We start from the raw sequence: 16,342 nt of genomic DNA, 5'->3' as shown, positions 1-16,342 counted from the left end.
GTTAAAAATAAAAACTATAAAGTAAATAGACCAAAACAAGTGTATAGAAAGAGTGATATATTATTCAACACAAACCGATATACAAAAAATATATATGAACATCTATTTATAAGGAGAAGTAACTTGGTATTAAGTAACTAACTTGGTCACCAAGCTACTTAAACGAATTCTGCATGTTGACTTGGTTTCCAAGTGAACTTGGTTTCCAAGTTAAACTTGGTTTCCACGTGAACTTGGTCTCCAAGTTAAACTTGGCTTCCACGTAGTTAATGGACAACCATTCATAATATTTACAACAACTTTTGATTAATTTTATTTTTTGTATTTACCTAACATGCAAATAAGTCCAAAAATTCAATACGCCTTCAATTTGGACTAGAAAGGAAAAATGTTTACCCGTAAAACAGTTCAGTTGAATTTATAGACGTGGTCAGGGACATGTAGATCAAAGTGACCAACAAGATTATGATATTCATATCTAGATAATGCAAATATAAGTAAATAAAGTAAGCAGTAAGGAAAAGCCTAGGTAGCAGGTGACAATTTCGGACTTAGATTACTCCGTTCCGGTATATATATATATGGGGGGGGGGGGGGGGGGCTTAGTAAGTATGACAATAAGATTAAAGTTTATGCAAAGAATAAGTGTGAGCGAGTATATTAGCTTGTATCTCGTGTCCTTATAATGGGAATGACAATCCCTATTTATATTAAGTAGGGACGCATATTCCATGTGGTAACCACCTTTTCGCCCATAATGAGCTTTAAATACATGGCAATAATGAGTAATGAAGAGGGTCATTAAGCATAATGTAACGACCCTCCCGGTAGTTATGGAAAATGTAGGGTCACCCCACCAAATAGAACCTTCCCAAGGGTAGTACGACCTAATAGAAACTCGATTTTATAAGTCTAAGAACTGAAAACTTGACTTGTTTGTGATTATTGTTAATTTCGTTGAGTCCGTCAGGGGGTGAACCAAGTAAATTGAGACTTAGGGTTCCATAAAAATGGTAACTTGACCATGAAAACTGCTTGTAGTTGGAATGTTGGTGTAATATTATTATAATTTAATGATTAGTGATTATTAAGGCCCTTGTTAGGTTGTTTTACACCTAGAAAATTATTCACCCATTGGAATAGGGTAAAGGGAAGGGTAATCTTGAATTGGTATTTGTGACTAGAGTATTTGTGACTCATTGAGCCTTCTATTTCTAGACTTTGAGCGTTCCGAGGCTTTAAGGAAGGGAAAAGCGGTAGCGGAGTGATTTACGTTGTCCCAGCTCTACGTTTGAGTTAGGTTATGGTCTACTTGAGTTAGACTTTGATTAGTTGATTGTATGTGTTGTGAATTCATTAGGAGTAAGCATGTTTAGTTTTCATGCATGATATCGTGTGGTTGAACTCGTATGTGCAATTGATTGAGTGATTATGTAGGCTTTATGCCACTATTCATGTGTGTTGAATCTACAGTTGATGTGTTGTGATGAGAAGTTAATATGATCTTCTCGGTGAAATTGTGATACGAAATGATGATTTGATGTATTGATAATAAGAGGGCAAGAAATAATGGTATGCAAGGATATATGAAAAGGCACAATTGTGACCTAGATTATAGGCTCGTGGTTCGAGGTTCGTTCCAAAAATGAGGGATACATTGATGTGGCCCGCGTCCGAGGTTCTTTTCGGAGCGGAGGTTTATGCTCGGGTCTGATGAGTATCTGGAACGAGTGGTAGATGGACACCATGGGTCCCCTGCAGGTTATGACTACTGAGCAATGACATCAGTTAACATGTGTGTACAGTGATTATGGTATTTGTGGTAGACTTATTCCCGTGTTGTGGTTTTTTGTTGACTGAGTTCTTGATATTTTCGGTGACTGGATTGGTGCTTGTCCTTGGTTGACTTGTCATGGTTTATTTATTTCATATGTGTTGGCTGGCTTGTTTGTTCTATTGATTTTATGAGATATGCATGATACTAATCTTATTCGACCTATGATATCTACCGGTACATAGTGTTTGTACTGATACTACATTGCTGCATTCTTTTGTGTGCGGTTGTGATACGTAGACACGCCCTCACATCTGCGTTGAGGATGTTCGATGTTAGGGTGAGCTTCTATCCATGCCAGGATTCCCGAAGATCTTCCTCTTATGATGTCTATTTCCTATTCTTGACATTATGGTTAATTATTAGACAGATTTCATTCCTCAGACATGTTCTAGTTTGGAGTCCCTGTATGATAACTTTCGAATTTTAGGGATTTTATAATAGTTAGAACTTCCGCATTTAGATTTTGTAATAGTTAGAACTTCTGCGTTTACTTTCATATTTTTATGGCATGACTTATTTTGATTATCTTATGCTTGAATGAGTAATAACTGACTAATTTGGGTAATATAAAAATGGACATGAATGATTAGATGACTTGTGTGTTGGTTTGCCCACTAGGAGTTAGTGTGGGTGCCAGTCATGGCGGGTTGGGTCGTGACACATAATCACACTGCATTCCCGATGCTTGAATTAACTCATAACGAAAGACCGTTATGTTCTCGACCAGGGCTATTCTAATGCCCCACCGCGCCTAGTGCTTTCTACGGTACCATGGTTCTATTACTGGTGGTAACGTTGTTGACCCTCCTTATGACTTGTCCTCTGTGCCACGTCTCCTAACCGCATTGGTACAATTGTATTATCCGCATTTTTCCCAATTCAGTTAGTCCACGTACTTCTCGGGATTCGAACGGATTTTCTGGGAAGTGGAAGAGATTCAAATTCATCCGGAATGCACCGGATCCCGAAACATTATAAGACCTCAATCATCGGGCCAATCAACCAAAACTTTGTAAGGCAATGAAAATGACCATTGACGCTTCGCCGTCCCCACTAACGCCTCGATTTTTGGGGTTTCAAAGATTTTCTTCCTTACATAAACCCTAAATCTTTTCTCAATCTTTCCACTCAAGCTGACTATTTCTTTCCATGCACGAAATTTAGATACCCTATACTTAGGGCTCAGACCTTTCTTTGTAGAATATTAACGTCAGTTAACTATGGCCTTATCTCTTCAAAGCCCGGTGAATTCAGTCCCTTCTTCCCCCTCGTTCTTTTGATAATTCCCCGAATTCGGGATAGGAGAAGAGCCCTGAAGCATCCATTACCAAATAAATCGACCTAGGATCCCTTGCCACAGAAATTCTACCTCTTGACTATGTGTACAGATAAGACTTCCGTATAGATACTGGCCATGAATCTATGGGTGAGATTAATTCCCTAATAATCGACGAAGACCTACCCTAAGTTTATGCTGACTGCAACTGGGGTCCGGAGGTCATGGCCCTTACTATTGGTTCAGACGACAGGATGACTCACCATGTCGGGGGGTATTCCATGGATCATACTTACCCCTTCACCAATGGGTTCACCTTACCAGTTCCCTATTTGATCGAAACCTTCTGTCGTAGGTACCGGGTTTGCTTAGGCCAACTCACTCCTTAGTTATGGAGGACCGTTTACTGTATTCAGGAACTCGCTGACCGCGCCGAACTTGCCTTCTCTCTTGATCACCTGATGCAGCTCTATTCCCCGCTCTTGTTATGGGGTGGAATGATCAATTTCTTCCCTCACGGCTCTCGTGGGCTGATTACCAACGCTGAAGATTACTTCGATTGGGGCTGGTGCGATCGGTTTATGACGATACGAACAAATCTTCTCCATCATGCCTCTCTGGAGCTTGACATGGAACAACACTCGTAAGTTCGTAAACCCATTCTTCCGATTATTCGAATTTTCCTTTGTCGCCTTATAACTTTCTCTAACTTTATAGCAGCCCCTGTGGCCCCAGACTTCATCTCGAGGATGTTTGACTGGGTACTAGACCTGCTGAGATCCACTGCAGGAGTAACTAGAACTTGGAAAATTTTGACTATGGAGTGGTGGAGAGGAAAGAACCACGGTGATATTCAGACCCAGATTTAAAAATAATTCCGCGTGCTTCTTCATCATCCCTGACGGAGCCTCTTGGCTGCATGAATCCCCACTTGAAGATCGTCAGCCCGGAGGATCCCCTCAAGTGCTCTTTGCCTTTTCCAATATCTTGTCCGCAATTACTAGGCACTCTGGCGGACTAAAATGCAGAGTTTAGAGTCCCTTACAGGTTGCGGTAGCCTCGAATGATAGGATAGGCTCCCAAGTGCAGTCTCGGCGCCGCCTTGTTGAAACTTGAAAAGAGGTGCAGGAAAACCAGGGCGCAACCTTGACGGCGGAGAGGAGAATCCCCGACCCTTGGAGTGGCAGGGTCGGATGTCCCCTTTGAGCAAGAAGGATCGACAGACCCTTCAAAGCATGCAAGTCCCGACCTTTTACTATTGTACTTCAGCACCAACAAAGCCGGCGAGACTTCCACTCAACCAGGGCCACCTAGTCTGAACCTGAAGGTCATGCTGTATAAGTTTGCCAACCAAATACTTGCATGCCATACCTCCACCACCTCCACAATAGCCGAGGCGGGAAAAATACAAATGCCGAACTCTGTGACCACTGAAAAATCACCAACTGCATCGGGAGGTTGAAACACTCCGATTAAGATGTCATGAATCAGAATCCTTGAACCACTCTTTACGGATGAGTTACAACGAAGCCAAGCAACAGCTGGAAGAAGAAAAGAGGTCCTTGCAGGCTAAGAATTTCGATCTCCAATACAGATACGAGTCCTCCCTTTGACAAACGAGCTGGAGGCTGCCCGAGGTTAGCTGAGATGTTCAGAAGCTTCTCGGGCCCATCTTTGAGCAAAGTGGGAAAGCTTGCAGTGGCACCGAGCTTCCCAGGAACGTAAGGCCAATCTGATACGCGACCTTGTCGTTCTGAAGTCCCGCCGGGATGCCTTCCCAGAGTCCATGGACAAGAAGATGGACTTGTTAGTAGCCTTGCTATATATCGACGTAGATTTTGCGGCTGCGTAGTCTGCTATGACGAACCTGCGATTGTCTGAGCACAACAGCTTCGAGAGTGAAGGCCCGGAGGATCCTCCTCCTACTGAGGGTGGTCCGTCCTTCTCCTAACTTTTAGTTTCTGGTAACTTTGACGGGCCTGCGTGCTCATGCTTCATTCATCTTAGGGTTTGCATGCCCTTGTTTTAATTCGCTTTTGAAGAATTGTGTTTGCTGTTTTTATTTTATATCGAGGTCTACGCAAAGTCTGGTTTTTACAGCTTCTTATGTAGGCCTTGAAATTGTTTCTTACCTCTGGGCCCCGGAGAGATTTCCTATAGATCTAACCTTAGCTTTAGCTCCCGTATTCTCTTATCTTTTCAAAAGACACGGGGCGTAAATTCACAACTCTAAAACCTCAAAGGCTAGGCACGTACGTTTTTTTCTGCTTTCTGGACCTTCAGGTACAGATCACCTGATCATTTAAGGCTTATTTTTTTTAAAGATACCCCTTACTAAATCGGAATAATTTTCATCCGACTCGAACTTTATGCTGACTTTCGGACTGCTTCTTGGTTTTTCGAACTTAACCTTCTTCGTAAGAAGTTTTTATCGTTATAAGAGAGGAATCTTATTTCTTGGTGCTTAGAAAAGGACGTCTCCTATTCGCTTTGGCACAAAGTTTTTTGGCATGACTTAGTCGCATCCGTTTAATGTATTTTGCTTAATATAGCGAAGATATTCGCTTAACATGGCAAAAATATTTCATAACAGGAAAATTTCATTTATTTTCTTAACTTTTAACTTGAGTTATAGAACTTCAGCTGCTATCTAGTGTGGTCAGTACGGTTACATGCATGCGATTATTTTGTCCGAGCAGTCCCCGATGATGATGTTTAAATTTCTGGGTCATAGCCACAGTCGCTCTCTTTTCAGTCTTCAGTATATATATAAATATGTGTGTGTGTGTGTACCCCCCCCCCCCCCCCAAATGTTTGGAGGTAAAGAATAAGGTTTCAAACATTGTATAATGCCTCCGAAAAAACCTGGTAACGACCAAGCACTGCTGCCTCATTAAAAACCTTCTCGGAAAAACCCAATTGGGACAAAAACTAGTCGAAGGGAAAAAGACTGCAGCGGCACCGGCCACATTTTTCCAACTAAGCATAATATCTTTTGAAGAAACTAACATTCCAATTACTAGAGACCTGATTACCGTCTCCGTCCTCTAGTTTGTATGGCCTTTTTTCGGCAATGCCGATCACCTTGTACGAGCCTTCCTAATTTGGGCCTAGCTTTCCCTGATTTGCGTCTCAAGTATTTTACATTACCTTCCGTAGCACCAAGTTCCCGATTTTAAATTGTCGGGGGTTGGTGCGACGATTGTAGTAGCGCTCCATCCGTTGTTTTTGTGCAACCATCCGGATGTATGCGTGGTCTCTATGTTCCTCCAACAAGTCTAACTGTACCAACATCGCCTAGGCATCGGATTGTTCTTGTGCCCAGTCGTACCTTAGACTGAGAGCTCTGACTTCTACCAGGATCAACGACTCTGCCATGCATACAAGGGAGAAAGGAGTTTCACCGGTACTGGATTTTACCGTGGTTCTGTAAGCCCATAGTACCTTTGTTAATTTTGACGGCCACATCCCTTTGGCATCTTCCAGCTTCTTCTTCAAATTTTGGATAACCGTCTTGTTCGTTGATTCTGCCTGACCATTACCTTTGGGAGAATAGGGAGAAGAAGTGGCTCTCTTGATGTTCAATTCTTTGAGGAAAATTGTGATCTTGGCTCCAACAAACTACAGGCCGTTGTCACAAGTGATCTCTTTCGGGTTGTCGTACTGGCAGATTATATGATTCCAAATGAAGTTAATTACTTCCTTCTTTCGGAACTTTATATACGCTGCTGCCTCGACCCATTTAGATAAATAATCGGTTACTATTAATACGAACCATACCTGACCAGCTCCCGCTGGTAACGACCCTCCTATATCCATCCCCATTTCATGAATGGCCAAGGTGGTGTAACCGGACTCTTCACTTGGTTGATGTAACATTTGTGTAGACTATTAACATTTATCACACTTCCAGACGAACGCCTTAGCATCCTCCTCGATTAGGGGCCAGTAATACCCAGCCCGGAGCAACATCTTGGTGAGTGACTCTGCACCGGAATGATTATCGTAAATTCCTTCGTGAACCTCCCACATGACATAATCCGACTTCTCAGGGCCTATGTATCTTGCCATGGGGCTGAAAAACACCTGCGGTGAAGTAGGCCATCAACAATACAGTACCGAGCCGCCGTGGCCCGAGAAGCCTTCGAATTCTTTGGTAATTTCCCGTGGTTGGGGTAGTCCAGGAATTCGTTCTGCCAGTCCCAAACAAGGCTTGCAAAATTGACCTCATCATATCCTAATTGATCCAACGCTGAGTGCAGTAGTTGGACCACAGATTATGAGTTCGGGCCTATCGATTCCGTGGACGAGCCTAAGTTGACCAATGCATCGGCTTCTACATTTTCTTCTTTGAGGACGTGCACCACCGTCCATTTTTGAAACCGGGCAAGCAACCATAGAACCTTCTCCAGGTACTTCAACATGCACTCCTCTTTGGTTTTGAACACTCTGTGAACTTGAATTACCACCAGTAAAGAATCACATTTTGTCTCAATAACTTCCTTATCGAGTCCCCGGGCTAGCTCGAGACCTGTAATCAAAGCTTCGTATCCCGTTTCATTGTTAGTTAGAGGCACGCTATCAATTGCTTGCCTTTAAACATCTCCCACGGGGGTACAGAGTACCACACCTAGCCTTGTGCCTTTCACATTGGACACTCCATCCGTGTAGAGTGTCCAAAATCCGGATGTAGCCCCTTGAACTAAAGAAGCTTTTTTCTAAGCTTGGGGGGCCATACCCGGACCGTAATCCGCCACAAAGTCTACCAAGACTTGGGACTTTATCGCAGTACGGGGACTATATTCAATATCTAAGTGGCTTAATGCAACCCCCTACTTTTCCAATCGCTTTGAAAATTCGGGCTTGTGGAGCACGTTCTTTAAAGGGAAGGTGGTTACCACAACAATCCAGTGGCATTAATAATAAGGTCGGAGCTTCCGTGATGCTATTACCAATGCGAAGGCTAACCTTTCCAAGAGGGGTACCGAGTTTTGGCCCCATACATGAATCGACTCATGTAGTGAACAGGAAATTGCGTACCTTGATCCTCTCGTACGAGAATGGCACTTACCGCTACCTCTGAGATAGCCTGATAAACCGACAAAAGCTCTCCATTTTTTGGTTTGGACATGAGCGGAGGGGAGGACAAATATGCTTTGAGATCTCAAAAAGCCTGTTGACACTCCGATGTCCACTTGAAATCATTCTTCTTTTTTAGCAGATGAAGAATTTGTGGCACTTCTTCGAAGATCTTGATATGAACCGGCTAAGGGCGGCTATTCGGCCAGTTAGCTGCTGCACCGCCTTTACGCCCTCCAGTGTGTCCGGAATATCTTCGATAGCCTTTGTCTTCTCCGGATTTATCTCAATTTCCTTTTAAGAGACAAGGAAACCCAAGAATTTTCTAGACCCGACTCCGAACGCACACTTCTCAGGGTTCATCTTCATGTTGTATTGTCTTAAGATAGCAAATGGTTCCTGCAAATGACTAATGTATTCCTCGGTATGGAGACTTTTAACTAACATATCATCTATATAGACTTCCATGAATTTGCCTATTTGTTGTTCAAACATTTTATTTACGAGCCTCTGATAAGTGGCTCTAGTATTTTTTAGTCCGAAAGGCATTACGCTATAACAATATGTACCGAAATTAGTTATGAAGGAAGTTTTCTCTTGATCCTTCGGGTACATCCTTATCTGGTTATACCCAGAGGCATCGATAAAGCTCATTACCTCATGTCCGGCTGTAGCATCGATCATATGATCGATACTTGATAGCGGAAATGAATCCTTCGGACATGCTTTATTTAGATCTTTAAAGTATATGCACATTCTAAATTTATTACCCTTTTTCGCACCATCACTACATTTGCGAGCCAGTCTAGATATTTGACTTCCTATATAGACCCAATATTTAACAAGCGAGCTACCTCTTCTTTAACAAACCTATTGCGGACTTCTGCTATGGGATGCTTCTTTTGGGGCACTGGCGGAAAGCTAAGGTCTAGCCCGAGCCATTGGGTTGCTATGTCCGATGGAATACCTATCATATCCTTATGGGATCAAGCAAAGCAGTCATAATTATTTCTTAAATAAGCAAGTACAGTTTCCCTGAGCTCCAGGGTCATAGTTATTTATTAAATAAGCAAGTATAGTTTCCCTAAGCTCTGGGTTTTACCCCGTGCTCAGGAATACTTTTTGCTCTGGAAGGTCCGGATGTAATGCAATCTGTTCAAGCTCCTCAGCCGTGGATTTGGTATCATCTGAATCATTCGGTGGCTGAAAATACCTTGAGACCCCGTAGATGTGATTTTCAACCTCCTCAGGCCTCACATCATTCTTGCTCTCTGTTGGTTCCTGTTGATCTGTATCCGATGCGGGACTTGGGTCCTGTAATTGCTATTGGACGGGTTTATTTGGACTTTCCACTACTAAAGGCTCTTTTATGGCGAACATTTCTCTTGAAGCCAACTGTTCCCCCCAAATCTTCCTGACCCTATCCGGGGTCAGAAATTTGAGCAACAGAGGAGGGGACAACTTTCATATTGTGGAGCCAGGGCCTCCCGAAAATAGCGTTGTACTGCATTCGTCGTCAATCATATAGAACTTCGTCAGATTTTTTTTCTTCGCCAACTTCTATGGGTAGATCAATCTCGCCCTTGATGGTCTCACTGGACATATTGAACCCGGAGAGCATCCTTGAAGCCGGTATCATTTTCTTAAGAAGTCCCATTTCCGCCATCACCTTCCAGTGGAGGATATTAGCAGAACTCCCCGGATCTATCATGAGCCGTTTGACTTGACAGTTACCAATGAGTACAGTGATGACCAAAGCGTAATTATATGGTAAGGTGATGCCTGCTGTGTCTTCGTCAGAGAAAGTAATCACGTCATCATATGGAAGTTCTGGAGTGCTCTTTTCTCGTATTACCAAAATCTTCATTTTTCGTGATGCAGTGAAGCTGGTTCCGGCGATCATAGGTCCACCAAATATCATATTTAGACGTGTGGGGGAGCATTGACCGCATCCTTCTCTTTGGTAGGATTGGCTCTGCCGTAATTATTCGTCCTTCTTTCGCTCAAGTACTCCCGGAGATGCCCCTTGTCGAGCATGTTGGCTACCTTCTATCGGAGGTGTCTGCAATCCGTGATTTTGTGCCCGAGGGTTCCATGGAACTCCTACAAAACCGTCTGATCTCTCGTGCTAGGGTCAGATCGCAACAGCCTAGGAGGGAGATGGATAAGTTTTCAACACATCCACCATTTGGGATTTGCTAATAGTGAAGTTATAATAAGAGAGTTTGGGGTACTCCGTCCCCTTCGGAGGATGTTTGACCTGGTTGTTCTTGGGCTGCAGCCCCCGACCGTTCTTCCCAGAGTTGTCTTTCTTGTTTCCACTAGGTTTTTCCAACGATCGATAGCTGGATCCACCACTAGTAGTTTCTGGCGGCGGATGGGGTTGAAAGTGACTCCTTGAAGAGTTTTGGTCTGGTCTGAAACCTTTATCCATCTTTGCGGGGGTATCTGTAGAGGGAGCCCTCAAAAATTCGTCTTCCACTCGGATCTTGGATTCGTACCAGTTATGTTAGCCTCTCACGTTGTAGCTTGAAATTCTAGGAGGCTTTTCTTGAGCATTGGGGAAGCATCCTAACTTGGGGAAGCATCCTATCTCAAAGGGTTCAAATCCTTGGTAAAAGCCTCTGTTGCCCATTCGTCCGGCATGACAGGTAGCAACATTCATTTCTTCTGGAACCAGATGATGAAATCCATGAGACGCTCCGATTCTCGTTGAACGATGCGGAAGATATCTGCCTTTTTATTTTTTACCTTCTTTGCATCGGCATGAGGTTTGATGAAAGTATCGGCCAGCATGGCAAATGACGTGATTGAATGTTTCAGAAGTTAGGAATACCACGTCAAGGACCATCGGGCGAGAGTCTCGCCAAACTTTTTAATCAATACCATTTGATCTCCTTCTCTTGCAAGTCATTGCCCTTGATCGCCACAGTGTAGGTTGTGATGTGCTCCTGCGAGTTTGTGGTCCCATCATATTTGGGAGTATCGGGCATTTTGAACCACTTCGGGATCAGTTCTGGAGCTAATTCTGTTGTGTACGCTTGTTAACTGTACTTCTTGGAGTCGGGCCCTTCTATGACCGGGGGTGCCCCGGGAATTTGACTAAGGCTCCTTTGAAACTCCTTCGCATTCTTCTTGGCCTCTTTGGCGGTTTGTCTATCTTTTCGGTGATCTCCTTCGTGAACCGCTTGACTTCGGCTTGGAAGGGATCGTCGGGCGCAGATTTGCTTCCGGATGCGTCTCCATTCCTTCCCATAGTTTGCCTGCTTCCGTCGGTGGCGTTTACATTGGCTGCAGCTGCAGGCGTGCCAGTGGGAGCTGCGACCCTGTCGACTGGTACACCCGTGAGGGCCTCAACGATTTGCTTCAACCTTTCCATTTCTGCCTTTGTCGAGTGATTTTGCCCCCTCAGAATTTAGATAGTTTTCACCATAGTTTCATCGGTAGGGACGCCGTCCATTCTTGTGTTGAGATTATGCTCTCCTTCTATTGTTTTATTATCCCTGTTCAGTGGTTGCAAGCCAGTTGTGTGGGGCTGTCCATCTGGTCCCAGTGGGATATGACCCTGTTGGTATGCAATGTTCGTTTTGTCGTTAGCCCTTGTCAAAACTGAAATGGATACTTAGGCAAACAGGAAACTTAAGAAAGATTAGTAAAACAAACAATGGTCAGAGTGACAACCAGAACTGTTGACGAGGCCAAAGTGCATAGGAAAATTTGCTCGTACTCTGTCAAATTCTAGTATAGTTTAAGATATTGTCCCACAGAGATTGGAAGCACCTAGGCTACAGATGTGTATTGTCTTGGGTACTATTTGAGAGAATTAAATTGATGAAATGAGAGGTTTTGAAATTATAAATTACTTAAAATAAAATAAACAACTTATTAGAAAATTTAAAAAGAAAAGAGTTGGGAGTCGTTGAATCCACTTGGTACAATTATAATAAAATCATTCTATTAAATTCCACAAAAGAATAGAAAAACTTATTTGACTTGATTTTTGTTAAGAGGAATAAAGACCTCTTGCGATTAGCCCTTAAAATCACTAAACTTATTTGAGTCAGTCCCTCCGCGAAAATTAGAGCCCGAAAGAAATAAGATATAGACCCCTCAAATCATTAAACTTATTTGAGTCAATCCCTCCGTGAGAATTAGGACCGAAAGAAATAAGATAACAATTTTAAACCAATAAAATTATTTGAATTAATCCCTCCGTGAGAATTAGGACTAAAAGAAGTAAGATCAAAGATTTGAATATCAAGACATGAAAAAATTAAAGTAAAGATAATATTATAACATCATGCCAAGCTTCTTCAACTATCCCAACAAAAGAAACTACTCCGAGTAAAGGAGTATGTAAGAAAGAAATTAAAAATAAAATACTGCTCCTACAAATATAAAATAAAAAGAAGAGAAATAGAGCAAAGACTATTTCTTATGTCTTTCTCAAGATTGGATTCTATTCTCTCTAAGCAAAGTGATGCCTCTATTTATAAGAAAATATAGTGTCTGCCCCTATGAATGCATTTCTTGAAGTAGTGCTCACATGCGTGACCTTACTTGACGGGTGTGAGTATGAAAGTGGCGGTCACACCCGTGGATTTCAACACTTGAGGGGTGTGAGTATAAAAGTGATGGTCACATCCGTGGATTATACAAATTCTTTCTTGATGCCAATACTTGACGGGTGTGAGTATGAAAGTAGCGGTTACACCCGTGGATTTCAACCTTGACGGAGTGAGTATGAAAGTGGCGGTCACACTCGTGCATTTTACAACTTGTCCCAATGTTGTCTTTATGTAATTCCACATTTGAAATTTCAGGTTGTCAGAACATGGACTCGTGGTTGCACCCATGAAATATATTTCTTATCTCTTTGGCATTTGCTTATTTTTCATTCTTCCGAGATATTCTTTTTCCTGCAAGATTCTGTCAGAAAATATGCGAGAATAAAATATAATTATTCAAGTTTTAATTTAAAACTTATTTTTTTATGTATAAAATTACATGAATAATTTACACCCATCAATTGTCCCGGCCCCACGGTGGAACAATTGGGGGGGCATATTCCATGTATTACGCCTTGCCCATAATGAGTTTTAAATACATGGCAATAATGAGTAATGAAGAGGGTCACCGTATCCGTAACGCTTGAATTGACTCATAACGGAAGACCGTAACCGTAACGTAATTGACTCATAACGTAACTCTCGACCGAAGCTATTCTAATGCCCCACCGGGCCTAGCACTTTCTCTGGTAGCATGGTTTTATTACCGGTGGTAAAAGTGCTGACTCACCTTATGACTTGTCCTCTGTGCCACGTGTTCTAACCGCATTGGTACAACTGTATTATCCGCATTTTGACAATACAAAAAATGCAACTTATATTTTTAGATACAATTTATTTTTTAAACAGTATGTGTTGAACAATCAATGAAACTGATCACTGACAAAATGAAAATGGCGTACAAATTATGGAAGGATGAAGTAGACAAGTGGTTATTGACCAATAAAACCAAATAAATGAGTTATTTAACGTTAATCAAACTTACTATTTCTTTACAAAAGTTATTAAACGAGAAAATAATCAAAATGGTCCTTAATGTGTGCCGGTTGGACTATTTAGTCCTTTGTATACATCACGTGATCGAGATATTTCTTAATGTATAGGAACAATGATCATTTTAGTTTTTTATATATATCACATAATCTAAATAGTCCTTAATATATAGAAAAAATGATCATTTTAGTCCTTGATATATACCACGTGCCCGAAATAGTCTTTAATGTATGAAAAAATTATCATTTTAGTCCTAAACCTTAAAAGTAACTGTGGAAGTCAAAGATCAATTAAGTTTAACTAGTCACTCACGTGAGAAAAGCAAAAACTACCCTTTCCTTCCCGCGCACCACCGTGTGCGCCTGCAACAACAAAGTATCAGTTTTTCTTACTTTCCTTATAACATAGTTTTCGTTCTTGTAGCAAGAGACACATTTAAGTTCTGATTCAAAGACAAACGTATACGGTAATTATTGGTATAAGAGTTTCTATTAAAGATAACAAAAAGTTGACATTTTTTCTAATCATAGATGATTTGGTTATGTATTGAATTGAAACCAAGACTAAAAAAAGGTTCTTCTTGCCAAGAAGCCCGTGCTTCTTTTGTTGAAATAAAGACTGAAAAGTTTCACTCCCATTTTTTATGTTTGATACAGCTTATGTGAGTTGCTGGTAAAACTTAAATGATTTTTTTTTACTTGCGGCGTTACTTTTAAGGTTACGACTAAAATGATCACATTTTTCTTTCTTTAAGGACTATTTGAGTCACGTGGTATATATAAAGGACTACTAGATGGCCAGGCCGTGTCGCGCACCCGGCCCAACACTTGGACATAAACAAGATCTATTTATACGTAGCAGTGTTTAGATAATAATATATATATATATATATATATATATACACATACTATGTTCAAAACATGATTGATATAACATTGTAATTTGTGCTCCGTATATAAAACTTTATTATATTAGTGTTTGCTAAGAATACAAAGTCTGCACTTTTTTTTTGACATTGTTTATTTTTTTAATATGGGATTCACTTTTTTTTATTATATATATTGCTTGATTTTGTCAATATGGGGTTCAATTGGCCGAAATGAATTTCTAGATTCGCAGATTTATCGATATCAAGTTCGTAAAAAGAACCAAATTCTTGTTGGCGATTATTTATGATCAAAAAAATGAAATTATGAAAACTCCTTTGTCTTATTTATACTCTTCTTCAAAATCTACATACTATGTGGCACAAGGATCTCAAAGATCTCGTAGAAAAAGAGTATGTAATGTAGAATTTGAAGAAGAGTATTTGACTTTCATTATTTTGATTTCGTTTTTTTCCATTGGAGTAGTGTGACTATGTTCAAAACACGATTAATATAACATTGTGGTTTGTGCTCCGTATTTAAAACTTTATTATATTAGTGTTTGCTATGAATACGCATCGTGTTTAATATGGGGCCCGCATGTTTTTTTATATTAGTTGTTTGATTTTTTAATTTAGGGGCAATTTTTTTTGGACATTATTAATTTGTACTATTTTTTAATATTAATTATTGTTTAATACATGTGGGGCTCATAACTTTTTTTGAAAAATTGGAACGGATATATGTATACCTTAAAATTATGTGGCCCACATTTTTTAAATTATGTGGCCCACATTTTTTTTTTATATTAGTTGTTTTGTTTAATAATAGTAGAAATGAGTGGGGAATTAAACATGAGTGGGGCCTACAATTTAATATAAAAAAACGAATGACGAAAGTGCCATAAACTGGCTCTTCTAAAGAGTAGTAAAAGTAAAAATGATCACCTTTTTCATATATTAAAATCTATTCAGCTATGTGATTTATATGAAGGCCTAAAATAGTCCAACTCTCATATATTAAGAACCCTTTTGATAATTTTCTCATAACTTTTTGCATACATTAAGGACTATTCTAATCACATGGTATATATGAACTATCTCTTTCGAACATGAAGAACCATTTCCGCTAATGTGGTATATATGAAGTACTAATAATCCAAACTTGGGGTACATTAAGGACCATTTTAATCATTTTCTCGTTATGTATGTAACTAATTTCTTTTAACCATCAAAAACCCGTTTGTTTTTTACCCAAACCTTCCAAATTTCAAATTGCATCAATCTCTCCACAACTCTTCCGATTCACCGCCATGTTACCTTAAACCAAAGGTACTACTAGTTCAATATCCTAATATTTCTGCTTCATTTTACCACATTGTATTAAATTCATCTCATTTCCTTCCAATTGCATCATTGAAATACAATCCTCTGATTCCTTGTTACTAACTGAACCTTGTCTCTGTACTCCGTAACTCTCAATTTATACGTTTCATTTGGCGTAGTCACTGTAAAATTTTCGGAAAATTTCGCTCTATGTCTACTGGTAAAGAATATATACTCGGTTTAGCCCAGTTTTTCCTTAAACACGTCTTATACATTATTACAGTATATACTTTTATACAAGGTGGGCACATTTGAGAAAAAAAAAAAAAGGTTGGTTATGCGATTATAAACTGAAAATATGGATATAGGTGTAATATATTATGTTGTGTTGTAAATTT

General features: G+C 40.4%; 1 protein-coding gene across 1 annotated transcript; it reads right to left on the bottom strand.

The window, feature by feature from the left end:
- Positions 1-9,708: 9,708 nt before the first annotated feature.
- LOC132066104 (uncharacterized) lies at positions 9,709-10,113 on the bottom strand. The gene has a single exon (XM_059459489.1). The coding sequence runs from the start codon at positions 10,111-10,113 to the stop codon at positions 9,709-9,711; it is 405 nt and encodes a 134-aa protein (XP_059315472.1).
- Between the last annotated feature and the right edge of the window lie 6,229 nt (positions 10,114-16,342).

The sequence above is a fragment of the Lycium ferocissimum genome, chromosome 8 (genome assembly GCF_029784015.1).
Source record: "Lycium ferocissimum isolate CSIRO_LF1 chromosome 8, AGI_CSIRO_Lferr_CH_V1, whole genome shotgun sequence".
NCBI classification, from domain to species: Eukaryota; Viridiplantae; Streptophyta; class Magnoliopsida; order Solanales; family Solanaceae; genus Lycium; species Lycium ferocissimum.
Note: the sequence above shows the minus strand (reverse complement) of the source record. Positions and strands in the feature narration are given on the sequence as shown.

Excerpts from the sequence above, each read along its gene's own strand:
- LOC132066104 (XM_059459489.1), bottom strand. The coding sequence starts at position 10,113 with ATGATATTTGGTGGACCTATGATCGCCGGAACCAGCTTCACTGCATCA.